General features: G+C 35.4%; 3 protein-coding genes across 4 annotated transcripts; 1 reads left to right on the top strand and 2 right to left on the bottom strand.

Moving 5' to 3' along the window:
- Positions 1–930: 930 nt before the first annotated feature.
- Positions 931–13,272, top strand: anpeplb (alanyl (membrane) aminopeptidase-like b). Its single transcript, XM_048168773.1, has 20 exons — positions 931–2,114; positions 4,113–4,255; positions 4,708–4,847; positions 4,942–5,062; positions 5,513–5,667; positions 7,013–7,120; positions 7,234–7,377; positions 7,489–7,554; positions 8,130–8,195; positions 8,276–8,409; positions 8,629–8,711; positions 8,837–8,970; positions 10,710–10,765; positions 10,857–11,004; positions 11,094–11,182; positions 11,263–11,367; positions 11,466–11,633; positions 11,719–11,859; positions 12,356–12,437; positions 12,551–13,272. Exons 1-20 carry the CDS (start codon positions 1,510–1,512, stop codon positions 12,698–12,700), a joined length of 2,838 nt encoding a protein of 945 aa, XP_048024730.1. The 5' UTR covers positions 931–1,509; the 3' UTR covers positions 12,701–13,272.
- A 432-nt stretch (positions 13,273–13,704) lies between these two features.
- Positions 13,705–17,389, bottom strand: arpin (actin related protein 2/3 complex inhibitor). The gene is made up of 6 exons (XM_048168777.1): positions 17,152–17,389; positions 16,765–16,840; positions 14,884–15,016; positions 14,445–14,651; positions 14,196–14,359; positions 13,705–13,966 (listed from the first exon to the last, which is right to left on the bottom strand). Exons 1-6 carry the CDS (start codon positions 17,316–17,318, stop codon positions 13,958–13,960), a joined length of 756 nt encoding a protein of 251 aa, XP_048024734.1. The 5' UTR covers positions 17,319–17,389; the 3' UTR covers positions 13,705–13,957.
- Positions 17,390–18,010: 621 nt separating this feature from the next.
- Positions 18,011–21,808, bottom strand: fam169b (family with sequence similarity 169 member B). Of its 2 annotated transcripts, XM_048168775.1 has the most exons (9): positions 21,652–21,808; positions 21,236–21,363; positions 20,984–21,086; positions 20,816–20,901; positions 20,533–20,707; positions 20,225–20,407; positions 18,856–18,984; positions 18,588–18,658; positions 18,011–18,437 (listed from the first exon to the last, which is right to left on the bottom strand). In XM_048168775.1, exons 1-9 carry the CDS (start codon positions 21,734–21,736, stop codon positions 18,321–18,323), a joined length of 1,077 nt encoding a protein of 358 aa, XP_048024732.1. In that variant the 5' UTR covers positions 21,737–21,808; the 3' UTR covers positions 18,011–18,320. The 2 variants fall into 2 exon arrangements, with proteins under 2 accessions (XP_048024732.1, XP_048024733.1); XM_048168776.1 differs by lacking the exon at positions 18,011–18,437 and having other exon boundaries at positions 18,598–18,719.
- Between the last annotated feature and the right edge of the window lie 1,455 nt (positions 21,809–23,263).

Here is a 23,263-nt window from a genome sequence, read left to right as displayed (position 1 = left end):
AATCTTTTTCTTTTTAAAGGGAACACTTCACAGATTATCGTAGAAGTAAAAAAAGTAAAGTTTAAAAAAGTTATAGAAGTTTGTTTATGAAAATTTAAAATATATATTTTATATATTTTATATAAAATATATTTTACAAAACATGTTCAACTCTAAAACTTCAAGAAAATATCTGAAAAAGGTCTGTGCCAAATTTTAGGTTGATATCACCAGTAAGATCTTTTGTATGTAGTATGAAACTTTTTCACTAGATAACATCCAGACTTCACCGGTGACCATATAAGGACTCTTCGATTTCCATATATGGTTTGAGAGATCTGAACCATATTTTTCTAATTATTTCTGAAGTAGACATCCTATTCAGAAGAAGTTTGTGCAGTAATGTTAATATTTGATTTGAATTCAATCCCTAAAACACATATAAAAAACATACAGAAAGAATCAGAGCGTGTGTTATAGTTTGGCACCACGTCACAAATGAAGAATCTATCGCTATTTATCTATTGCTCTGTCATTTCTTTTGAACATCAGTCACCAAATATGAAAACTAGAGTCTGAAAGCTTTCAAACGATATAGATTAAGATATTTATTCTTTGTAATGTGTGAAAAATATTCATATTAAAAGTTAATTATTTGTACATGATTGTATGGTTTTTGTTTTCATATTGAGTGATTTTTGAGGAATTGTATTGACCGGACCATACAGGCAGTCGCCATGAAATCAAACAGTGCATGAGAGGGTTAAAGAGTGGCAGTTTTTTTTTTTTTTTTTTAAATCTATATCTATCTATCTAAAATCTATTTTTTTTCTTTTAAAGATGTTTAGATTTAAACTCCAAGGAGGGGAAGGTTGGGGCAAGTTTTGAAAAAAAGCAAAGTGTCCCCTCCCCTAACTCTTAGGAAAGCACACACTCCAAATTTCTCTCAAAGACATACTGATTTAGTAGTAGAAAAGCTCAGAAATCTGTGAATGAGTTTTTTTTTGTGTGTGTGTGTGTTCAATGACTCATCAGAGAACTTTGGAAAAGTTTCTGGGCAGAACACTGCCATCACCTCTGCCAAGGTCCCAAACAGCTGGATGTCTTATCACTGAGATCTGAAGATCTTTGGCAGATGGACTCAAGAGGATCAGCATGGGATTACTCCACTCGGTTCCAGTGATTAAGTACATTTACTTTCAAAATGCACATCACTTTTCTCAGCAACAAAACTCTATAATGTGTTTTTTTCTGACCTTTTATTGCACAACAGATATTATAACTGATTCCAGATGTGGGGCGAAGAGCAAAGGGACACATTCCATGTGAAATACAGTCATGTTTGTTTGTTTCTTGCTCACCCATGCTAGTTAATGTGTAATATTGAAATGCGCTCTTATAGGCGTGGCAGTAGTGCTTTACAGCCAATGCATATATTGTCAAGATCTGCGAGAGGGTACAGAGTCTAAAAACCTTCAGCAAGGTCCCTTAGCTCACTTCATTCTCGTAGGTTTCTCAGAAGGACCAGAAATGGCCAAAGGATCTTGCATATCCAAGGCTGTGGCTGTCGGCATTGGGGTCATCACAGTTTCTTCTGTTGGTGGTTTAGTGTTGATGGCTGTGATGTTCCAAATTCAAATATTGAATAAGCCTCCAGTGGAGCCACCTAAACCAACTGATCGTCCAACTATTCCAACAGATCCTCCATCTAACATCAGGCTTTTTGACTATTTGATTCCTGAGAACTACAAAGTCTCTCTCCAAACGTACCTTTACGGAGCAATACCCAACAACTACACAGAACAATCCTTCTTTTTCAAGGGGAACTCAACTGTAAGGTTAAAGAGTATGAAAGAATCTGGAGCCATCTATCTTCATGTTCACAACCTAAATGTGACGAATGTGGAAGTGAGAAAATCTGATTCAGATCAGAAATTACCAGTGAAAGGATATAAAATTCATTACAATGAAAGTAATTTTCTTGAGATCCAACTCCAGGGTAAGTTATCTGGTAATGGGACCTACTATGATCTTTTCACCGCCTTCGAAGGGGAGCTTTTTGAAGACTTGTCTGGGTTGTACGCGAGCCGGTACACAAATCCGAGTGAAGATGAGGACGAGGAGGATGAAGAAAGGTAAAGATTCAGAATACAGTATTACTGTCAATTGATTAAAAAAATAACTAATTAATCACACATTTTTTTCTGTAATTAATTGAGATTAATCGAGATTAAAAACATTGCCGTTTTTAATATTTTTATATTGTAATAATTTCACAGTTACTCTCAAATTAAAGTAGAAACAACTTAGAGACAGTATATTTTAAATATTTGTTTAATGGCATCTTTTTATGAATCAATCACTGATACTAACTGACAATAATAATAATAATAAAAATATTAATTATTGACATTCAACATTACAGTATAACAGAAAGCTATCAATTTCAACAAGAAAATAACTTTTAATATAAGTGAACTTAAAACAATCTTCACATAAACCCATCATAATAAATGCCATATTTACCTGTGGCCTTCCTACAGAAACTGGAAAACGTTATCAAACACTTTACAGTCTTCACTGCATAAATAATAAATGAAATATAGATTAATCCTTAATAAAGCTACAATTTTTTTCGTTACCTTTGTTTTTGATCAACATTAATGACAGATATCACAGCAACTGGTTTATTAGGCTGCTGTGACTTTAAAGGATTAGTCCACTTTTAAATACACTTTTCCTGATAAATTTACTCACCCCCATGTCATCCAAGATGTTCATGTCTTTCTTTCGTCAGTCGAAAAGAAATGAAGGTTTTTGAGGAAAACATTCCAGGATTTTTCTCCTTACAGTGGATTTCAATGGCTACCAACAGATTGAAGGTCAAAATTACAGTTTCAGTGCAGCTTCAAGGGCTTTAAACGATACCAGATGAGTAATAAGGGTCTTATCTAGCGAATCGATCGGTCATTTTCGGAAAAAATACAACTGTTTATGCTTTATAAACAAAATATCGCCTTGAACGTACTTTCCGCTTCCGCATTCTTCATAACGCTTACGCTGAATATTCTACGCCTTCCCTATTCTACTTACGGAAAGAACGCGGCGCCAGTTTCGTTTTTTTCCGTAACTTGAATAGGGAAGGCGTAGGACATTCAGCGTAAGCGTTATGAAGAATGCGGAAGCGGAAAGTACGTTCAAGGCAATATTTTGTTTATAAAGCATAAACGGTTGTATTTATTTCGAAAATGACCGATCGATTCTCTAGATAAGACCCTTATTACTCATCTGGTATCGTTTAAAGCCCTTGAAGCTGCACTGAAACTGTCCTTTTGACCTTCAACCTGTTGGTAGCCATTGAAATCCACTGTAAGGAGAAAAATCCTGGAATGTTTTCCTCAAAAACCTTCATTTCTTTTCGACTGACGAAAGAAAGACATGAACATCTTGGATGACATGGGGGTGAGTAAATTTATCAGGAAAAGTGTATTTAAAAGTGGACTAATCCTTTAAGATCTGCCGCTGACGAACATGACGCATATCTCACGCGCATCTCAACACTTTAAGGTCTTTTAAGATGGTATTTAATTCATTTAAGACTGCTCTCATGAGGATGCTCACCAAAACGGACATTTTGTCATAATTCTGTGTGTTGTTGTTTGTTTAAGCGCGAAAGAGAACTCGATACTGGCGCGCGTCTTTCTGTATACGAGCCGTGTGTTTCATTCACAGACTGCGCGTTCTCGTTTGTCTTGTGGCACTTTAATGGTTTAAAAGCATTTTCGTGAATAAGAGCGTGATGATATAATGTAACGCTAGACAAATTATGACCAAAAAAAAAAAAAAAACGGATGCTGCGTTAAACTGAGAAAAAAAAAAAAAAAAAAAAAAAAAATAATCGTAAGCGTATAGGCCTACTTGTGTCAGATATTTGCATGTATTTGGTCACACTAAACTTTCTCTTCAAAATATTTACAATGGGCTATGTCTTGTCCAGTAAATTGTTTAAGAAGCCTCCTGAGATTTTTGTTACTCATTTCTTATAGAAATTGTGTATATGTATTATGTACATACAGTTTTAATGACAACATAAATCCAGAACATGATTTGCATAAATACTTCTCCACAAACAGATTCCTCGCCACCAGCCTGTTGCAGCCCACAGATGCGAGGAAAGTATTTCCGTGCTTTGATGAGCCAGCTCTGAAGGCTGTGTTTGAAATTACTATTATCCACAGACCTGGAACTAAAGCCCTGTCCAATGAAGATAAAAAAGGTTAGGATCCTTATTAGTTATTGTCAGGCTTGACAAAGTCAAAATCTCACTGTACACTAATGAAAGAACATATTTAATATCACATTTCAAATAAAGGTTTATAAAGGTTTTGCCGGCAGCAGTGCAATAGAATATCCATTTTGGTTTCCCCAAAGAATCTTTCAGTAAACAGTTTAAAAAGAACTCTAAATTACCTTTTTTCACTATAAAGAATTTTTTTTTTGTGGTATGAAAAGGTTAAATGGATGTTCTTTGAGGAACCAGAGATGCCAGTAAAGAACCTTTATTTTTTAAAAGTGTTGATATTTAGTCCTCATGTCTCTAATACAGACGACAATGTCAGCAAACTGTTGCTGGTTCAAAACCTGAATTTAAACAATGTAAACAAAACAAAAAAATCAAGGTATTTATGCTCTGTGTATAATAATTTTTGTTTTTGCTTTTATCATCAGAGGAGGATACGATACAAATAGATGGAGAAGATTGGGTTGTGACAAAATTTTATCCGACCCCCATCATGTCAACTTATCTATTGGCTTTCACAATATCTGATTTTGAGAGTAAAAGGGTTCCTTCTCGGACAATCATTAATGTATGTTGCTTTTATTCTTATTTAAGACACATGAGTGCTGGCTTTTTTTTTTATTTTTTAAACATTTAACAAATTATTTTTATGTGTTTCCAAGATATATGCCCGGAAGGAGGCTATCAAAGCTGGCCATGCTGACTATGCAGCAGAAATAACACATGGTATTCTGACTCATTATGAGAGTATATTTGAATTGAATTACCCACTGAAGAAACTAGGTGAGTCAAGGGTAAAAAAAGAATGAGGTTTTAATGGCACTTTTGAATTATGTGGATTATTTTAATTTCTTGCATCAATATATGTGGAAGAAGTTCACCACTTATTAAAGGGATAGTTCAGCAAAAAATAAAAATCATTCACTCATTCTCAAAGCCTTTTTAGGGAATACATTTTGAAAAATGTCTGGGGTTTTTTCCCATACAACAAAAAGTTAAATGTTTTTTTTTTTTTTGTGGTTTTTTTGGACCCCACTGATTTTCATTGTATGGACAAAAGACATTCTTCAAAATAGCTTATGTGTTCTACAAAAGAAAAAAAAAAAGTCATTCAGGTTTGGGAGCAACATAAATGACAGAATTTTGGTCTAACTATCCCACACACTGAACAAGCTGAAATGTGTGCCAAATAAAAGACATGGAGGATCACAAGCAAAATTTGTTTTATTACAGATCAGATTGCCCTGCCAGATTTTGGTGTCGGAGCAATGGAAAACTGGGGCTTCATTTCATATCAGGAGTCAGGTTTGCTGTATGACGAAGATACGGGATCAACCTTTGATAAGGAATGGGTGGCCACTCTGATCGCTCATGAGTTGGCACATCAGGTAAACATATTCATAACCTTAATACCCTATTGTATTATTCATTATTGACTAAAGTTTACATTGGGCTAGATATTTCAGCAAATGGCATTGTTAATCTGTGCAGCAGTGACATTGCCCTGGTTATGACATTAATCAAGTGGTGAATTAAAAAATATACAGAAGTAAACAAACATAATATTACCATAAACCAAAAATGCCAAATTGACATGACATGAGTTAAACAGACATTTTCAGTAACCATGCAAATAAATAAGCACAAACAAAATATATGAGAAGCACTTTTTTCTCTCAATTTTATATTAGCCTATTTATTTTGCTATGACTATGCATGATTAAAGTTAACTGCATTTTATTATTTACATTCTGCATTTCGATGTAGGTCTTAAAGGGTTAGTTCACCCAAAAACTACTATGGCAGTAAATGGGGGGTGAGATCTGCTTGATAACAAACATTCTTCCAAATATCTTCCTTTGTGTACAGCAGAACAAAGACATTTATACAGGTTTGGGACAACTTGAGGGGGAAGTAAATGATGACAGGATTCTCATCTTTGGGTGAACTATCCCTTTAAGAACATATTTCGATCGTCCACTAGAACTAGGGGTTAAAGGATTAGTCCACTTTTAAATACACTTTTCCTGATAAATTTACTCACCCCCATGTCATCCAAGATGTTCATGTCTTTCTTTCGTCAGTCGAAAAGAAATTAAGGTTTTTGAGGAAAACATTCCAGGATTATTCTCCTTATAGTGTATTTCAATGGCTACCAACAGATTGAAGGTCCATATTACCGTTTCAGTGCAGCTTCAAGGGCTTTAAACGATACCAGATGAGTAATAAGGGTCTTATCTAGTGAATCGATCGGTCATTTTCGAAAAAAATACAACCGTTTATGCTTTATAAACAAAATATCGCCTTGAACGTACTTTCCGCTCAATTCAAGTTACGGAAAAAAACGAAACTGGTGCCGCGTTCGTTCCGTAAGTAGAATAGGGAAGGCGTAGAACATTCAGCGTAAGCGTTATGAAGAATGCGGAAGCGGAAAGTGCGTTCAAGGCGATATTTTGAAGCCCTTGAAGCTGTACTGAAACTGTAATTTTGACCTTCAACCTGTTGGTAGCCATTGAAATCCACTGTAAAGAGAATAATCCTGGAATGTTTTCCTCAAAAACCTTCATTTCTTTTCGACTGATGAAAAAAAGACATGAACATCTTGGATGACATGGGGGTGAGTAAATTTATCAGGAAAAGTGTATTTAAAAGTGGACTAATCCTTTAAGAACCCCTAAATCATAAATCTTTAAATAAATAATTTTTCCATTTCATACCTGTGCTTACTTTTAGTGGTTTGGAAACCTTGTGACCATGAGCTGGTGGAATGACCTTTGGCTAAATGAAGCATTTGCGACATATATGTCATACACTGGGGTGGAAAGGGCTGGCTGGGACTTGGTATGTTTTTGTTTATTTTAGTGTAATGATTTTAACAAATACCCAGCTTAATCCTTTCTCTTTTTTTCATTACATCAACCTCCTCTGATGATATTGTTCATTTTTGTTTTCAGAAAGATCTAATTGTTCTCAGAGAAATCCAGTCCGCCTTTCATGTGGATTCCTTGAACTCTTCTCATCCTCTCAGCTTGCATGAAAATGATGTTCAAACTTTCTCTGAGATCATAGAACTTTTTGATGACATCACATACAGCAAGGTTGGCATATGACATCTCAATACAGTTATTGTGTTAGTAAGTAGCTTAATGTACAAAATGTTCCTTTATGATTATTTTTAAAAAAAACTTCATGCTCTGTATATCCTCTAGGGTGCTGCTGTGTTGAGAATGCTGTCTGCATTCATGAATGAAGGAGCATTTATGAAAGGAATCAGAGTAAGCAGAAGTCGGGGGGAAATTATATATACTACTATTCAAATGTTTGGAATGTTTGGAAGATTTTTTAATGTTTTGAAGAAGAAAGGTCTCTAATGGTCACCAAGACTGCATTTATTTGATCAAAAAATACAATAAAAACAGTAATATTGTGAAATATTATTACAATTAAAAGAACTGTTTTCTATTTTAATATCTTTTGAAATGGAACTTATTCCTGTGATGGTAAAGCTGAATTTTCAGCATCATTACTCCAGTTTTTCAGTGTCACATGATCTTTCTGAAATCATTCTAATATGCTGTTTTGGTGCTCAAGAAACATTTCTTATTATTATCAAAGTTGAAAACTTTCTCAGAAATCCCCAACTCAAATCTATATATAGTGTATTCAATATTTTAATATAATATTATTTGTGTTTTTACAACTTAGGACCTTTTGTAGTATAATATGGCTTCCTAAAACCATATTATTTATGTTTTTGTGCATTATGTATTGTTTATGTATTATTTATGTGTTTAAGATTTTAAAGTATGGTCAGGACTGACTATCTAATTGCTAACTGTATATATTTTAGACGTATCTCAAACAGTTCCAGTACAGTAACACTGTGTACAAAGATCTTTTGGATTGCTTGCAAAAGGTAAATCGAGGACCTATATTCTATTTTACAAGTTTAAATAATATGAGAGGATAATGACAAATATTTCCCACAATGTTTAGGAGACAAAGCAAGATCTGGAAGCCTTCATGAGCACATGGGTTGAGCAAGTGGGATACCCAGTAATCACCATTATTACCCAGACGGGGGAGACTACTCAAGAACAGTTTTTACTAAAGCAAGAAGCTGGCCATGAGTGAGTTCCAAAAATCAAATGGCTGTTTACTTTAGTATACAGTATTATCATTAGTACTGAATCATTTACGCACCATGGTATTTATAGAATTGGATTTTAACTAATTAAATGAAAAGTCCCATGTTATTGTACCATTACTGTCTTTATTGTTTAATCTCTAATTAAGCATTTTCCTTAGTCAAACTGATTTTTAAAGATTGTTTATTTTCTTCCTAACAGTATTCCATGGCAGGTTCAAATCACATACATTAAGTCTAATAATTTTGATGTGAAAACAGATTTACTAATACAAAAAGGTCCAGGTAAGGAACGAACAAACTATTCATCTTAAAATATAAGAATGAAACCTGCTAAAACAGCAGGCCTAAATATGCAGTAGCTGTTTGTTGAAGCATTAACCCTGCTGCTCATTCTTCCTTCCTTAAAGTTAAAAGGCAACATTTCATGCTTTCCGAAGATGAATGGCTTCTCGCCAACATCAACTGCATTGGCTTTTACCGTGTGAACTACGATGAAGAAAACTGGAATAAACTTCAAATGCAGCTTGAAAGAAATTATAATGTAAGTATCTTTTAAGAAATATGTTATTAGCATCCTTACAAATCACTTTACAATTAAGGTGATTAAGTACGTGAACCCTTGGACAAGAGATCCGGTTTAACATACATGACATAGGCTGTTCCATTGGTCTAGTGGTATCAAACTTCAGTAGGCTATTCAAGGGGGCGAGAGAGTTACATTCAAAAAGGCTACCTCTCACATGAAACCATATGTTATTACTCAGGTAAATTGCAATTAACATATATGAAATGGAAGTTGCTTTAAGAATGTAGGGTGGGACTTGATTTTGTCTACCGGGAATTGATTGGATCGTTGGATTGTTGTGGTTTGCTAGGCTTCTACTGCATTCACATCATGATGTAATTACTGTAAATAAAGCTCTGTATGCTTTTGAATCGCTCTTGCGGTACTTTTGATGTCATACAATGAGCGGTCTTCAAGTCGAACACACCTTAAATCTGCAGTGGTCAGGTGGTACAGCAGCCACATGGTACAAGTCGTAGCTCTCAGAAAATAACATGGTTACATGTTGTAATTACAAGTTCAACAAGTATGTGAAGACTTTTTACAGTTATCGTAATTACAGCATGGCGTGAACACACCTTTCTATAGTGGTGAATGGGAGACGACAACAAATTTAATTTGTGTAGCCTATTCCTTTTTAAAAAAAATCCTTGATAGCGTTTCCAAAACTTTTCAAAAGAGAAAGAAAGTATAGAGAGATTGATTACAACAGTCAGAAGAGAGAAAGATGTTAAATTTGCCATCACTTTATCAACCGTTATATTAGAAACACCCTCGCAGATGTTCATTTGTTGTTTTTTGTAATTTACTTTTAATTTTTGTAATTTAAAGTAGGCCTATTATAACACCAATGTAGCATCATGGATGTATATGAATTTTTTAAAAATGAAAATGTGAAAAAATTTTACTATATTCGAGATGTTGATTACTATGGAAACGTGTCATCACAGTCCAAGAAAAGGGTCCATTCAATAACACAAGACATGTCACTCGTATTGTTTTGAACGGTTTTGAAGGGGAGAAAGTATAACGCGCAATATGGCGGAATAAGTCCCGCCTTCAAAATAAGCGCCAATCGCTGACTGGTAAAGTCATCGCGTCACTGCAGCGGCCGTTAGAAGCACTGGTTTCTATAGAAACAGTCAGACGCGCGCCTCCGAAATGAGGCACAAGAGACGCGCATTTAGGTCTGCGCATGCGCATTAGCTTGATCCAGCCTAAAAAATAGTTTTTTGTCTTGATTCGAGACAGTTGTTGTCAGAATTCATTGGTGATTTCAAATATGAAATTTAATCGAAAGCTTGGCAATAAGCTTTGGAGAATTTGATGTTTCATCATTCAAAGAGATAGGAGCTGCATGGATACCCAGGATGCCCGAGAGGCGTTTCAAAGATGGCCGCCGAGTGAAATTACTTGTCTTAAAGGGACTTTGGTCCATTGCTGTGATCTCATTTGAGTGACAGGTTGCCCTGCCCTCACGCCAGTAAAGACGTCATCAGAGAAGAGATGTCACTACAAGAGGGAGGGGAAGTTATATTGATTAAAGATTACTAGAGCACATGAACTCGTCTGCATTGCATTCTTTTAATTGCGTGAAGTATGTTCTGTCATTTACAGAAAATATTCCAAATCCAAGCCACAGAATGTATTGAAATGAATGTACTGAATGTATCAAAATAGTGAGTGATGTTAAAATGTTATTCATCTGTCTTTAGGACATTCCACTCATCAACCGAGGGCAACTCATTGATGATGCATTTAATCTTGCGAGGTACATTTTTCATTCAGATAATTTGGTAAAGAATTATATTGTTTCTCTGGGTTTTGTTGCTGTATATTTAACTTATAATATTTCTATAAAGGGCTCATCGCCTCAACGTCACTATTGCACTAAGCCTAACCAAGTACCTGGTAAATGATACGGAGTATATTCCATGGGAGTCAGCACTGAAAAACCTGGAACATTTTGTCCTTATGTTTGATCGCTCTGAGGTCTATGGTCCGATATCGGTGAGCACAAGGAAACAGTTTAATTGAACACATACAAAACAGAGAATAAATGTGATGATTTATCATTAACTGTACATTTATATGTTTAGAAATACCTACGCAAGCAAGTCACAGGACTATATGAGTACTTTGAAGAGTACACAAATAATGGAACCATTCCTGAGAGTCACACTGACCAGTAAGCATAATTTTTGTATTACTTTACATATATTCTGTTGGAAAACTAGTAGTCATTCTTTGTTTTTTGTTTTTCTTTAGGTATAACCAAGTAAATGCTATTTCGGTAGCCTGCTCCAATGGCCTTCCTCAGTGCATAACAATGGCTACAAGTCTATTCGAAGATTATAAGAATGGCACAAATATGTAAGTTGCGTCTTTAAATTTAAATGTGATTATTGTCAATTACAAGATATCTATGCATGTACGTAAGATATATTGACTTGAAAGCTTTTTACTTCTAGGATTCATCCGAATTTGAGGAGAGCAATCTATTGCAGTGCAATAGCTGCCGGTGATGAGGATGATTGGGAATTTGTTTGGAACAAATACCAAAGAGCTACGGTTGCTGCCGAGAAAGACAAATTAAGATATGCCCTATCATGTACCAAAGAAATCTGGCTGCTAAACAGGTCAGGGCAGTGATTTGAGCTTTATACCATCTCAATGGCCACTTTGTTTCCTTGATACTCACTATTGATGTTTATAATCCAACAGATATCTTGAATACACTCTTGACCCTTCAAAGATAAGAAAGATGGATATGGTCTCTACCATAAACTACATTGCCAAAAATGTCGCCGGCCAGCCTCTCGCCTGGGATTTCATTCGTGGCAAGTGGTCCTATATCACCCAAGAGTAAGTTATGGTTCAGATAAATATTTAAATTCACTGAAAGAAAATTGGATCTAGTAGCAATTTTCACTCAGAAATTGCTAGTAAATTTCACAATTACAAAGAAAAAGCGAGTAACATATTGAATTAAACATGACATTTTGAAGGAGAAAGACTGAAATTGTATTTTTAGTAAAACATACACCAGTAATTTACAACTTAACTGAAACCACTCATAAGTTCTTGTGCAAATTACATATCCTGCAAACATGTTCAGTCGGTGTCTTCGTTTGAAATAAATGATGAATTTTGAAATATGAATCGGGAATTGCCAGAGCAATCAGGAAGTTATAACACCCAAGTTACATAAAAGTATCAAAGATAAGCAGCAATTTAGGGTCCAAAGGCTGCCTTCAGCTATAAATGAATGATAGTCTAATTGTCTCAAAGGTTTTATCTCTCAGTTACTTGGAAACCATAATATAAGGACATGTGACTAACAGTAATCTCTTTTGGGCAGGTATGGAGCGGGAATCGTTTCCTTAGGCAGTCTACTAGATGGCGTGACACAGAGATTCTCCAGGGAGGTTGAACTTGAAGAGGTGCTGTTGTTTGCCATTTTTGGTTACTCTCTGACTCTTTCAGTTATTGTGGAGGAATGATAAGGTCTAATAGTTGATTATGTCTCAAAAATTGTCAAATTGTCTCTACACAGCTGAAGCAGCTTCAGAGGGAGCAGGTTAAGGATGACCAGGGGGTCGCAGCTCGAGCTTTGGAGCAGGTCATTGAAAGGACAGAGGCCAATATTCAGTGGGTGAAAGAAAACAAGGATATTGTTAAGGAATGGTTCAATGGAGAGCTGTAGGATCACTGAGTTTTTGTAGGCCTGCACAATCAAAAACAGATGTAAAGGCATTCCACAATGAAAGCAACACCCTCCTGTGGTTCTGAGATGGTTTTCACTCGAGAATTATTCAAGCTTTAGAAGAGAAAAACAAAGAATGTGCCATTTTAAAATGGCTACATAACACATTCCCTGTGTTATGCTGAGTGGTTAATGCCAGATCTTTTGCGTATATTAGAGAAAAGGCCAAACATGAATGTTTAGGACAGTTTAATTTATTGCCTTTAATATAATTTAGTTGATATTACTGAGTATTGTTTACAGTGATGAAATCACATCAAAGCACATAAACATAAGCACAAAGGACTATTATGTTATTCTTTGTATGTGTATAGTTTATTTTAATTAAAATACATATTATGACAGGTAGTATTTTGAGATATTACCTTTTTATAAAACCAGAGCTCTAATTTTGTTGATTACTGTGATTGATGATATTAAAAAAGAAGGACAAAGGTTGTGATTCATGAGACTTCATATTTTTTAAATATGTAAAACATGTAAATCTTTAAATAAAGTGTCTTTTTTACAGAGCTGTTACTTTTGATGCATTAATTCTGTAATAGATGTATTATTATGATTAAGGATGCACTATACATATACATATATATATATATATATATATATATATATATATATACACACACACACACACACATATATATATATATATATATATATATACATATATACAATATCTCATAAAAACGAATACACCCTTCACATTTCAGCAACCATTTTATTATATACTCTCAAGGGACAATACTATAGAAAGGAAAATTGGATATACTTTAAAGTAGTCAATGTGCTGTCATTGCAATGTTGTGATGAACTGATTTTAGTGTTTTAAGATAGTGTGTAGAATTTTAGAATCAGCCATTAATCTGTTATCGGACATAATTTAAAGATAGATATGTGAATGTATATTTATGATTATTAAATATTATAAAACACACAATATTCAATTTCAATTCAATTCAAGCTTTTATTGACATTTCAGAGACTATACAGAGGTGCTACAATACGATAACCACATACACTTAACAGTAAAAATAAAAATGCATAGAAGTCTTTATTTTAAAATGGCACTTTTGCTGTTTATTATGTTTTCACATAGCATATGAATACTGACTGTTAGGTCTTGTTTTGTGGCGTAAATATACATTTGGAAGACAAATAAGGCACTGTGATCCAATCCTGGAAGCTCAGGGATGTCATTCAGTCATCCTGAAAGCAAAATCCCAAACCACATAAAACAGATGTTACAGGTTTGCACAATGAAACTTTTATAGGATCATTGCATTTATTTGACTTCGTCTTAAACCTCTTGACAACAGAATAACAGGAAATGTTCGAAAGATTACACATCTGTTCATGATAAATCCATTTCCAAAACAAATCCATCATGTGGTCAGAGAAAAACACAAAACATTTTCAATTGAGCAGAGAATCTTACCCATTCTTCATCATCAGCTCCCTCACCCTGACCGACACTCTTCCCTGTCTTTTCCTGATCTGATTTGTTAGCCATTATTTTCTCTGTCCACGATGCTCCAGCGTTCTCATCTCCTGCAAAGTTGCACTTTGTCACCGTACCACTGTCCAGTTTGGCGAAGGAAACTAGACAGACAAAAACAGGCAGAACAGCACATGTAGCCACCATGATTTTCTTAGAAGTTCATACTATTTTCAGCATTGTACTCACAAATAAAGGGCCCATCTCCTTTTGTTTTAAGACGGATTTCTTGACCTTGCTCAAGCTCTGTTTTGTTCATTTCCACCTCTGTGATCCAGAATGCAAAGGCCTGACCAGGACAATGTTTTGCAGTCATTTTAACCAGCTGGTCCTTATTTACAATATCACTCAGTTGGCGCTCATCTAGACAATCTGTTTCACCCTTAGCCTCCACTTCTGCAAAGTTGAGACACAAACTGATACATTTTGCTCATAACAGGCATATAATAGTCTGCTGCCATATATGGATATATTTTTTGTAAATCTGCATATTACATTTACTTGTAAGTGTTTATTCCAGCTTTTATTACTTAATGGTACAACTGAATGTTATTAGAACAGGCCGCCATTGGAAAGCACAATAAAAATGTTTCTACAGAATGAATAAATGCACATTACGACTACTCACTGAAGGATGACATCAGATAACCTGTGTTGACCTTCCTGGTATCACTGAAGTTAGGTTCAATCTCATTTCCTTTTGAATCATATTTTCTGCGATGGATTCGGCTTGGTTTGATGTACAAAACATTGTAGCGCTCCTGAAATAAACACAATTTAGATTTGAATAAAAAGGATGCAGGACAAGCGACAATAAAACAATTGCTGAATCACTAAGAGTCATGGAAAACATTATATTATCATTTTATGACAAATACAATAATATACTCGACTGTTCAAACGTTTGGGGTCGAACCAATTATTAAATGTTTGTTAACAAAGTCTCTTCTGTTTACCAAGGCTGCATTTATTTGATAAAAATACAGTAAAACAATAATATTGTTAAATATTATTACAATTTAAAATAACCGTTTTCTATTGGAAGATATTTTAAATGTACCTGTAATGCAAAGCTGAATTTTCAGCATCAGTACTACTCCAGTTTTCAGTGTCACATGATTCTTCAGAAATAATTAGGGCCCGAGCACTAATGGTGAGAGAAGGACCCTATTGTAATCGCATTTTTGAGGGCCTAAACATGCATGAAAACGCATGAAACTTTGCACACGCGTCAGAAGTGGTGAAAATGTATGTCTGATATTGGTTTCAGAATTAGGTGTGGCAAAATGGCTCGATAGCGCCACCTACAAAATTTCAATTACACGCCCTTTGCGCTACATTTCACATACAGATATGAAATTTGGTAGACAGATGTAACAGCCCAATACCTACAAAAAAGCCCTGGGTGCAAAATCTGTAAACCCAACAGGAAGTGAGATATTTTGTGTTTTCTCTGCAAAATTTTTGCAGTTTTTTCCATTTCCAGATGTTGTACTTTAGTAAACTCCTCCTAGAGCTCTAATCAGATCAAGGTCATATTTGGTCAGTCTAATCTAAAGGCCTTTGCGACGTTAAATCGCAAAGATCTAGATTTTTCGCTGAAGGGCGTGTCCGTGGCGGCCAGACAAAATTCAATGTTTCGCCATGAAAAAGGTCGGTCATACAATGTCTGATCTGCCCCAAACTTCACATGATTCATTAGAGTCCTGACCTGAAGACATCTACATGGCAATATTCAGTCACAGTCATAGCGCCTTCTGTGGGCAACAGGAAATGACTTGTTTCACACTGAGATTAACTCCTCATAGAGATTTAACCAGATCAAAATCATATTTGGTCAGTCTAATCTTAAGACCATAACAATGTTAACTTGTGAAGATCTTAAGTTTTCGCTGAAGGGCGTGTCCATGGCGGCCTGACAAAATCTCATGTTTCGCCATGAAAGAGGAAGCTGTTGTAACTCGTACAAACTTCATGTTTGATAACAGTCCTGGCCTGACATCTACATGCCAATATTCGGTTACAGTCAAACCACACCTGTTGGCAGCAGGAAGTGTGGCACGTCAAAATGACTTTGCAATATTTCTCCTGTATTTACTCGCTTACATGCATGTCACCCACTGTTCACTGCTTTCCTAAGGCCAACGGGTGGCGGACGTGGCCCCAGGTGCGAGGCCCCTTACATCGCTGCTTGCAGCTTTAATTATATTTTATTATGCTGATGTGATGCTCATATTATTATCAATATTGTCATTTCTTTATTATTCTCTATTATTATATTTTATAGGTTTCATTGTGGACACTATGACACTTTTTCCAGGATTCTCTGATGAATAAAAAGCTCAAAAGAACAACATTTATTTGAAATTGATTTTTTTTGTAACAGGTTATCGTAATTTTATTGACCCCAGACTTTTGAACGGTAGTTTAAATTAGTCAGTAATCATGATTGCAATGAGATTGTGAGATGAGGAACAGTTTTAAGTTCTCTAATAAACAAACACTTCACCTTTTTGTTGTTCACATCTGTAATGACATGGCGTGACATATCCACGACCGCCCCCTCTAAAATGACACCATGACCACTGGAAAGTGAAAATGATACATAAAACACAATGCGAGAGCCAAAGAAAAAATATATACAAAAAGGCAACGCCAGTTGCAACTTTTAAAACTTGCTATTAAAAAAATTAATGAAATATTCAAAACGAAGCAGATAACATAATAATTTACTTAATTATGTTTTTACACTATTAGCCATAACCTATGTAACTATAGTATTTAGTGACTATGGTTATCCATATATTTGTAATGGAGACGAAGAGAAGTAAACCAGGCTGTGCATTTGATGTCGACTACTGCAAAAATCAGGCATAGCTACACTTTAAAGTATTACCTCTGGTGAATTACTGGATCCCATGTGGAGGAAAGTTTCTCATTATGCACAGGTTTGTTTAATAACGCAGTGTTGTCATAAATGCGACTCATCTTCTGGCGATTATTTTGATTTCGTCGAAAGCTCAGCCACTTCCTGGTTGCGTCATCATGGAAATCTCTATCCATTCAAAGCGGAGAAGGAAGGCAGTGTGCTTAACTTCAGACCTATTTAACAAAATTAAAATGAGATGTAATGTATGGCTTCAAAGAGATTTATCCCTAATTGGAAGAGCTAAAGCAGAAGAGATATCAAGATCTGTTTATGTGTCTTTAGCCTTATGCCATCTAGTGTATACAAGGCAATAGACAAAATGTTTTTCAGTTTTTTTATGGAGAAACATACATTATTTGAGAATAATGTATTTTATGTAAGCAAAAGAGTAAAGGTGGGATATCTGTGCTTACCTTTGAAACCTTGACTAGTAAATTTAATGTTAAATGGTTGATTAAATTAATGAAAGACAAGGACAGCATGTGGTAAACGCGTTGGGTGGCATATATCTTTTATTGAGATATGATTATAAACTGATAAACTACCCTGAAATTAGCTACCTTTCACAAACAAGCTTTATTAGCTTGGTTGCTGGTGTTTAAGTAGTACAATTTCTCCTCAAATAAATATATTATTTGGTATAATAGAAGTATTCAATATAAAAATCGATCTCTCTTCTATAAAAGTTGGTATGAAAATATTATTTAATTAGACAAATTTTAAATTCAGATGGTAATTTGTTAACTTATAGTGAATTCTTGGATAAATTTGGGTTTCCAGTTACACCAAAAGAGTACTGTTGTGTGTGACGCCATTCCTCAGCAAGTTATTTAAATATTTTTATTTTGTAAAATATATCACATTACACAATCAAATTTACACAACACATTACATAGAATAAATCACTAACACTAAATCACTAGCAGTTCAACACACGCAATAAAAAACAGCCGTACTCTATGGTAGCACTCTATGGTAATAAAGATAAACCCATAAAGCATATCATATATTTATTTAGAATTTATTTATTTGCCCACATCTACATACTTTGTAGAGTTCCATCTTGAATGTTTAGGCTCTCTGTTATGGCTCTGAAAGGACATTTCCTGTCTGAGATCTTTCCGGACACATAAATGTTAAGCCCTGGCTTTTTTAAAGTTAGTCCCTGTGTTGGACTGTTCTGCTGGTCGCTTCTTTTCTGAGTTTGATGTGTGTTTGAGACTGACTGATGAGCCACATTGTTGCAGGATCCCCTGTAGAAAAGAGTAAGAATACAAAAAATATATGACTAATTTTATTATTACATTTTATTTATTAAATGTTATTGTCTCCAAGGACAGCTGAGACCAACTTACAGTAACAGGCAGTAAACTGCCTCTAGATAAGCTTAGATAACGTCATACCTCTTCTTCAAAGTCAACTTCACTTGTTTCGTGCCTGTATGAGCTGTGTGGACTCTGCTCTGAGTTTCCACCTGTAAAAAGTACCACCTCAGAGATAAACTGTCCTGATCATTGCAGTAACAGCCACAAAGTCTATATAACACACAATAAAACACATGTCCAGTAAGTATTTAGAATCAAAACCCTTTGCTCACATGCTATGAGTCAAATTGCTCATGACTCGCTTGCTGGTCAATATCTGCTGTTTTACAGCAACAATAAGACTTACAGTGTTTTGGGAGGTCCCGCAGCTGGATCTTTAACCACACATTGCGTCTCTGAGCCCATTCACCAGGGGCCTCTACCTCATAAAGACGGTCTCGTTCTTCTTTGTGGGTCCAGAGATACTTCTTGCAAACTGTAAACAATTATTTAAACAAGTTGTGTAAGCTTTGGATTAATACCAGGCTTCGATAATAACAGATAAGAGTGGTTTTATTCACTGCCAATGAAACCACTGTTATCGGTTCAAATGTAAACTATTGATTTCGCACGCACACAGAACAATAATTTAGGCAATTACTCACAGTTGTCACTCCCAAAACATAGCAGCTCATAGATATTTTGGTGCCCATATTTGACTGGGGCACCAAACTGGATTTTGATATTGAAAAATCCCGTAACTCTTGCCTTTTAGTAAGGACTTAACTTTGGCTTGACTGAACTCACGAATATATATATATATCCAGCAAGAATGCATTAAATTTAATAAAAGTGATAGTAAAAACAAATTAAAAAAATTCTATTTCAAATAAATGCGATTGTTTAGAATCTATTCATCAAATAATTGTGAAAAAAAAAGTATCACGTTTTACACAAAAGTATATATTAAAGTAAATATTTTTTGAGCACACCATATCAGCATATTTAGAATGATTGATGATGTGATACTGAAGACTGGAGAAATGATCCTGAAAATTCAGCTTTACCATCACAGGAAAAAATTTGCCTACATTTTAAAATACACTGCCCTCCAAAAGTTTGGAAACACCCCTGGCAAAGTGTGGTTTTGGACGATATCAGCATAAATCCTTATCATTTTTTGGTGCAAATACATTGCAATAATTCAACATTATCATTGAAGACCAGCAATAATAATTTTCATTTTGATTACATAATAATGGCAATATATACATGTCAAAGTCAGACATGCCCCTTTGCCAGCTGTGATGCCTGGTTACTGGTTTAAACTTGGCCCAGGTTTGTAAAAGATTTTTGGGTCAGCACACCATAATAGCTTCAACAATTGATTGCCAATTAAGTTTAGAATACAATGAACCAATTAGAACCCAGTTTAGGTCAGATAGCTGCTAATGGTGGATATTTTGAGGAATCGAAAATTTATTTTTTTTCTGTGCATTAACTGTTTATGTAATAAAATATGTTTTCGTAGTTTGTGTTATCCCTTATCAGTGCAAAATTATCACAAATTAAAAAGGATATTGCCAATATTGTCCAAAAGAGGGCAGTGTATATTAAAATAGAAAACAGTTTTACAACATTACTGGTTTTACTGTATTTTGATCAAACAAAATGCAGCCTTGGTGGTTAGTATAAAAAACTTCTTTAAAAACTTTTGAACGTTAGTGTATACATACCTCCATACATGCCAGGAGACATAGGAAAGCTAATTCCCAGAATGTCCTCAGAGGGCTGGGATGAGCAGAAATCCTCCAGCATCTGTAAAGCAAGTCCGGTCCTTCTCCAGTGAGAGCGAACAAACACAGTGTCCAGCACAGGGAGCTGATAACTCTGACCAGTGCAGCCGTCACACAGGCTGCCTATGAAAAAACAACACAAAAAATAGTAATCAAACCATTTTTATTTCTAATTCTACACCAAATTTGTAAACATGCTAGAAAAGCTGTTCTAAAAAATGAGAGAGAGAGAGAGAAAAGAAAATTACCCTTTTTTTTGACTGTGTAAAACCCAACCGCTTCTCCATTTTGCCAGAGAATTTTGCCATGTTCCCACATGGAATACGCAGAAAAATATAGGTCTTCTCCGAGGGGCCTTTCCAGAATTCCAAATATAACTTGACTTAGCAGGAATAGCACAACTCTCTCCATCACTGACTCCACCTGGAATGACAAGAACTGTCAGAGATCTCATGGAAATTTTGACAATCATGGCATTTCTGCTCAAAACATTCATAAATGAAATGAAGTTTGCCAAACTGTGTTACTCACTAACACAAGTCCACTTCTTGATTTGTTCGATGTCTTCAAAACATCACCAACAGGCCACCATTTGCCTTGCAAGTACACAGCAACCACTAAAAGAATAGGCTATATATGATCAAAATGACGTAGAATGACACAAAACAGGTAAGAGGGAAAATGCAGCATTCTCTGGACCTTGTGTTTCATCCTCAGGTGTGTGGAGAGCAAGAATAAAATGTGATAAATCACCATCTCTCAGAAATGCAAGCCGACCAATGTTCTCACTGGTTACTTCCACCTGTTATCACAAATATGACCCTTTTATGAGGAATTTAAATAATATCTGTCAAAATAGTGAGCTGCCAACTAGGACAGCATTGTTGTTGGCAATAATTTTGACACTATATAACTAAATTCTGAATTGCATACGAGTGTATTTGTTCTCACTTTCTGTCCATGAGGAAGGGAGAAAGAAGCCATGGCACCATCTGACTGGACACTGGACATGTATTCGTCACATCCTGTGCTCAGCTCGCCATAATGTTGCACAGGTAGATCAACAGGGTAGGGTATCACTGGAAAAACGACATTTGACATGTTTACAGTCAATAACACGAGGTTTTAATTCCATGATGCCATTATGGCACACTTTTCAACCATGTTGAACGACGTCACGTGAAATTACTTTATTGTTTGTGACAGAACTGCACTTATGTTGACTGTTGATAGTCTGTCAGAGAGACATAGATAGGCTACTGAAAAGTAGCGCGAGAGCATGTTTGCATGAAAAAACAACCCTTTAAACTCCATTTTAACATAATCAATGTTGGGAATAGGCCTACTCTTGGGAAGTCTGTCCTTACCTTTAAAACTATTCTCCAGTTTAGAGTTGGATTCCATTTTGATAGTTGTTCGACCTTTGAATGTTTCTAAACAGAACAACGCCATCTAGTGACTATGAAGGAAGAGAAATTCATTCATGAATATTTGAACAGTTCAGAAGTCCTCAGGTCTTCGTGGATGCATAGACTGAGCTGAGACCTCCTGTTACAAACTGTATCAAATTCTGTGTTGCATTTTAGCCTGGAATAACATGCGTATAGTGTCATATTACTGTATTTATCATCATCATCATCAAGATTTATTATCATCATTATCAGGATTTATTCCTCATACAAAATAAATATACATAATAATTATCATCAAAAAGGTGTAGGCTGAAGCCTTAGCTTATTGTAACTACCCTTTTTCATTATAATTCCAATAAGCGTCACTTTCACTACTATCCCAAAACTAAAAGTTACATATATATTATATGTTAATACAATTGTATTAAAGGTGCCCTAGAACCAGTTTTTACAAGATGTAATATAAGTCTAAGGTGTCCCCTGAATGTGTCTGTGAAGTTTCAGCTCAAAATACCCCATAGATTTTTTTAAATTAATTTTTTTAACTGCCTATTTTGGGGCATCATTAACTATGCACCGATGATGTGCATGCGTCAGATCATGTGAGTATAGTATTTATTTGGATGTTTACATTTGATTCTGAATGAGTTTGAGGCTGTGCTCCGTGGCTAAAGCCAAAGTCCCTTTAAGACAAGTCATTTCACTCAGCGGCCATCTTTAAAACGCCTCTCCTGGGGATCTTTAAAATGCCATCCTGGGCATCATGCAGCTCTTTGAATGGGGAAACATTAAATTCTCCAAAGCTGTTTGCCAAGCTTTCGATTAAATTTCATATTTGTATTCACAAATCAAATCTATCAACAACTGTCTCGTAATTTTTTTTTCCAAACGCTCGAATAATGACAAAAAAACTGTATTTTTTTGGCTGGATCAAGCTAATGCGCATGCGCAGACGTAAATTCGCGTCTCCTGTGCCTCATTTCTGAGGCGCGCGTCTGGCTGTTTCTATAGAAACTGGTGATTCTAACGGCCGCTGCAGTGACGCGTTGACTTTACCAGTCGGTGATTGGCTCTTATTTAGAAGGCGGGACTTATTCCGCCATATTGCGCGTTTCACTTTCTCTCATTCAAAACAATACGAGTGACACGTCTTGTGTAATTCTATAGTCTTTGCTAAAGCTAACATTACACACTGTTGGAGAGATTTATAAAGAATGAAGTTGTGTTTATGCATTATACAGACTGCAAGTGTTTAAAAATGAAAATAGCGACGGCTGAACACAGTAAGAAACGATGGTAACTTTAACCACATTTAACAGTACATTAGCAACATGCTAACGAATCATTTAGAAAGACAATTCACAAATATCACTAAAAATATCATGTTCTCATGGATCATGTCAGTTATTATCGCTCCATCTGCCATTTTTCGCTATTGTTCTTGTTTGCTTACCTAGTCTGATGATTCAGCTGTGCACAGATCCAGACGTTAATACTGGCTGCCCTTGTCTAATGCATTGAACATGAGCTGGCATATGCAAATATTGGGGGCGTGCATATTAATGAT

Source organism: Megalobrama amblycephala, linkage group LG19 (assembly GCF_018812025.1).
Source record: "Megalobrama amblycephala isolate DHTTF-2021 linkage group LG19, ASM1881202v1, whole genome shotgun sequence".
Lineage (NCBI taxonomy): Eukaryota > Metazoa > Chordata > Actinopteri > Cypriniformes > Xenocyprididae > Megalobrama > Megalobrama amblycephala.
The sequence above is the reverse complement of the archived record's forward strand: the minus strand, read 5'-3'. Positions and strand labels throughout refer to the sequence as shown.

Coding starts and splice junctions, on each gene's coding strand:
- anpeplb (XM_048168773.1), top strand. CDS start 1,510: ATGGCCAAAGGATCTTGCATATCCAAGGCTGTGGCTGTCGGCATTGGG. Junction 8,410..8,628: donor AAGCAAGAAGCTGGCCATGA/GTGAGTTCCAAA, acceptor TCTTCCTAACAG/TATTCCATGGCAGGTTCAAA. Junction 8,712..8,836: donor ACTAATACAAAAAGGTCCAG/GTAAGGAACGAA, acceptor CCTTCCTTAAAG/TTAAAAGGCAACATTTCATG.
- arpin (XM_048168777.1), bottom strand. CDS start 17,318: ATGGATAGAGATTTCCATGATGACGCAACCAGGAAGTGGCTGAGCTTT. Junction 16,841..17,151: donor GATCCAGTAATTCACCAGAG/GTAATACTTTAA, acceptor TTCACTTTCCAG/TGGTCATGGTGTCATTTTAG. Junction 15,017..16,764: donor CAGATGTGAACAACAAAAAG/GTGAAGTGTTTG, acceptor TGTTTATTTCAG/GAGCGCTACAATGTTTTGTA.
- fam169b (XM_048168775.1), bottom strand. CDS start 21,736: ATGGCGTTGTTCTGTTTAGAAACATTCAAAGGTCGAACAACTATCAAA. Junction 20,408..20,532: donor TTACACAGTCAAAAAAAAGG/GTAATTTTCTTT, acceptor GTTTTTTCATAG/GCAGCCTGTGTGACGGCTGC. Junction 18,438..18,587: donor AAGTTGACTTTGAAGAAGAG/GTATGACGTTAT, acceptor TCTTTTCTACAG/GGGATCCTGCAACAATGTGG.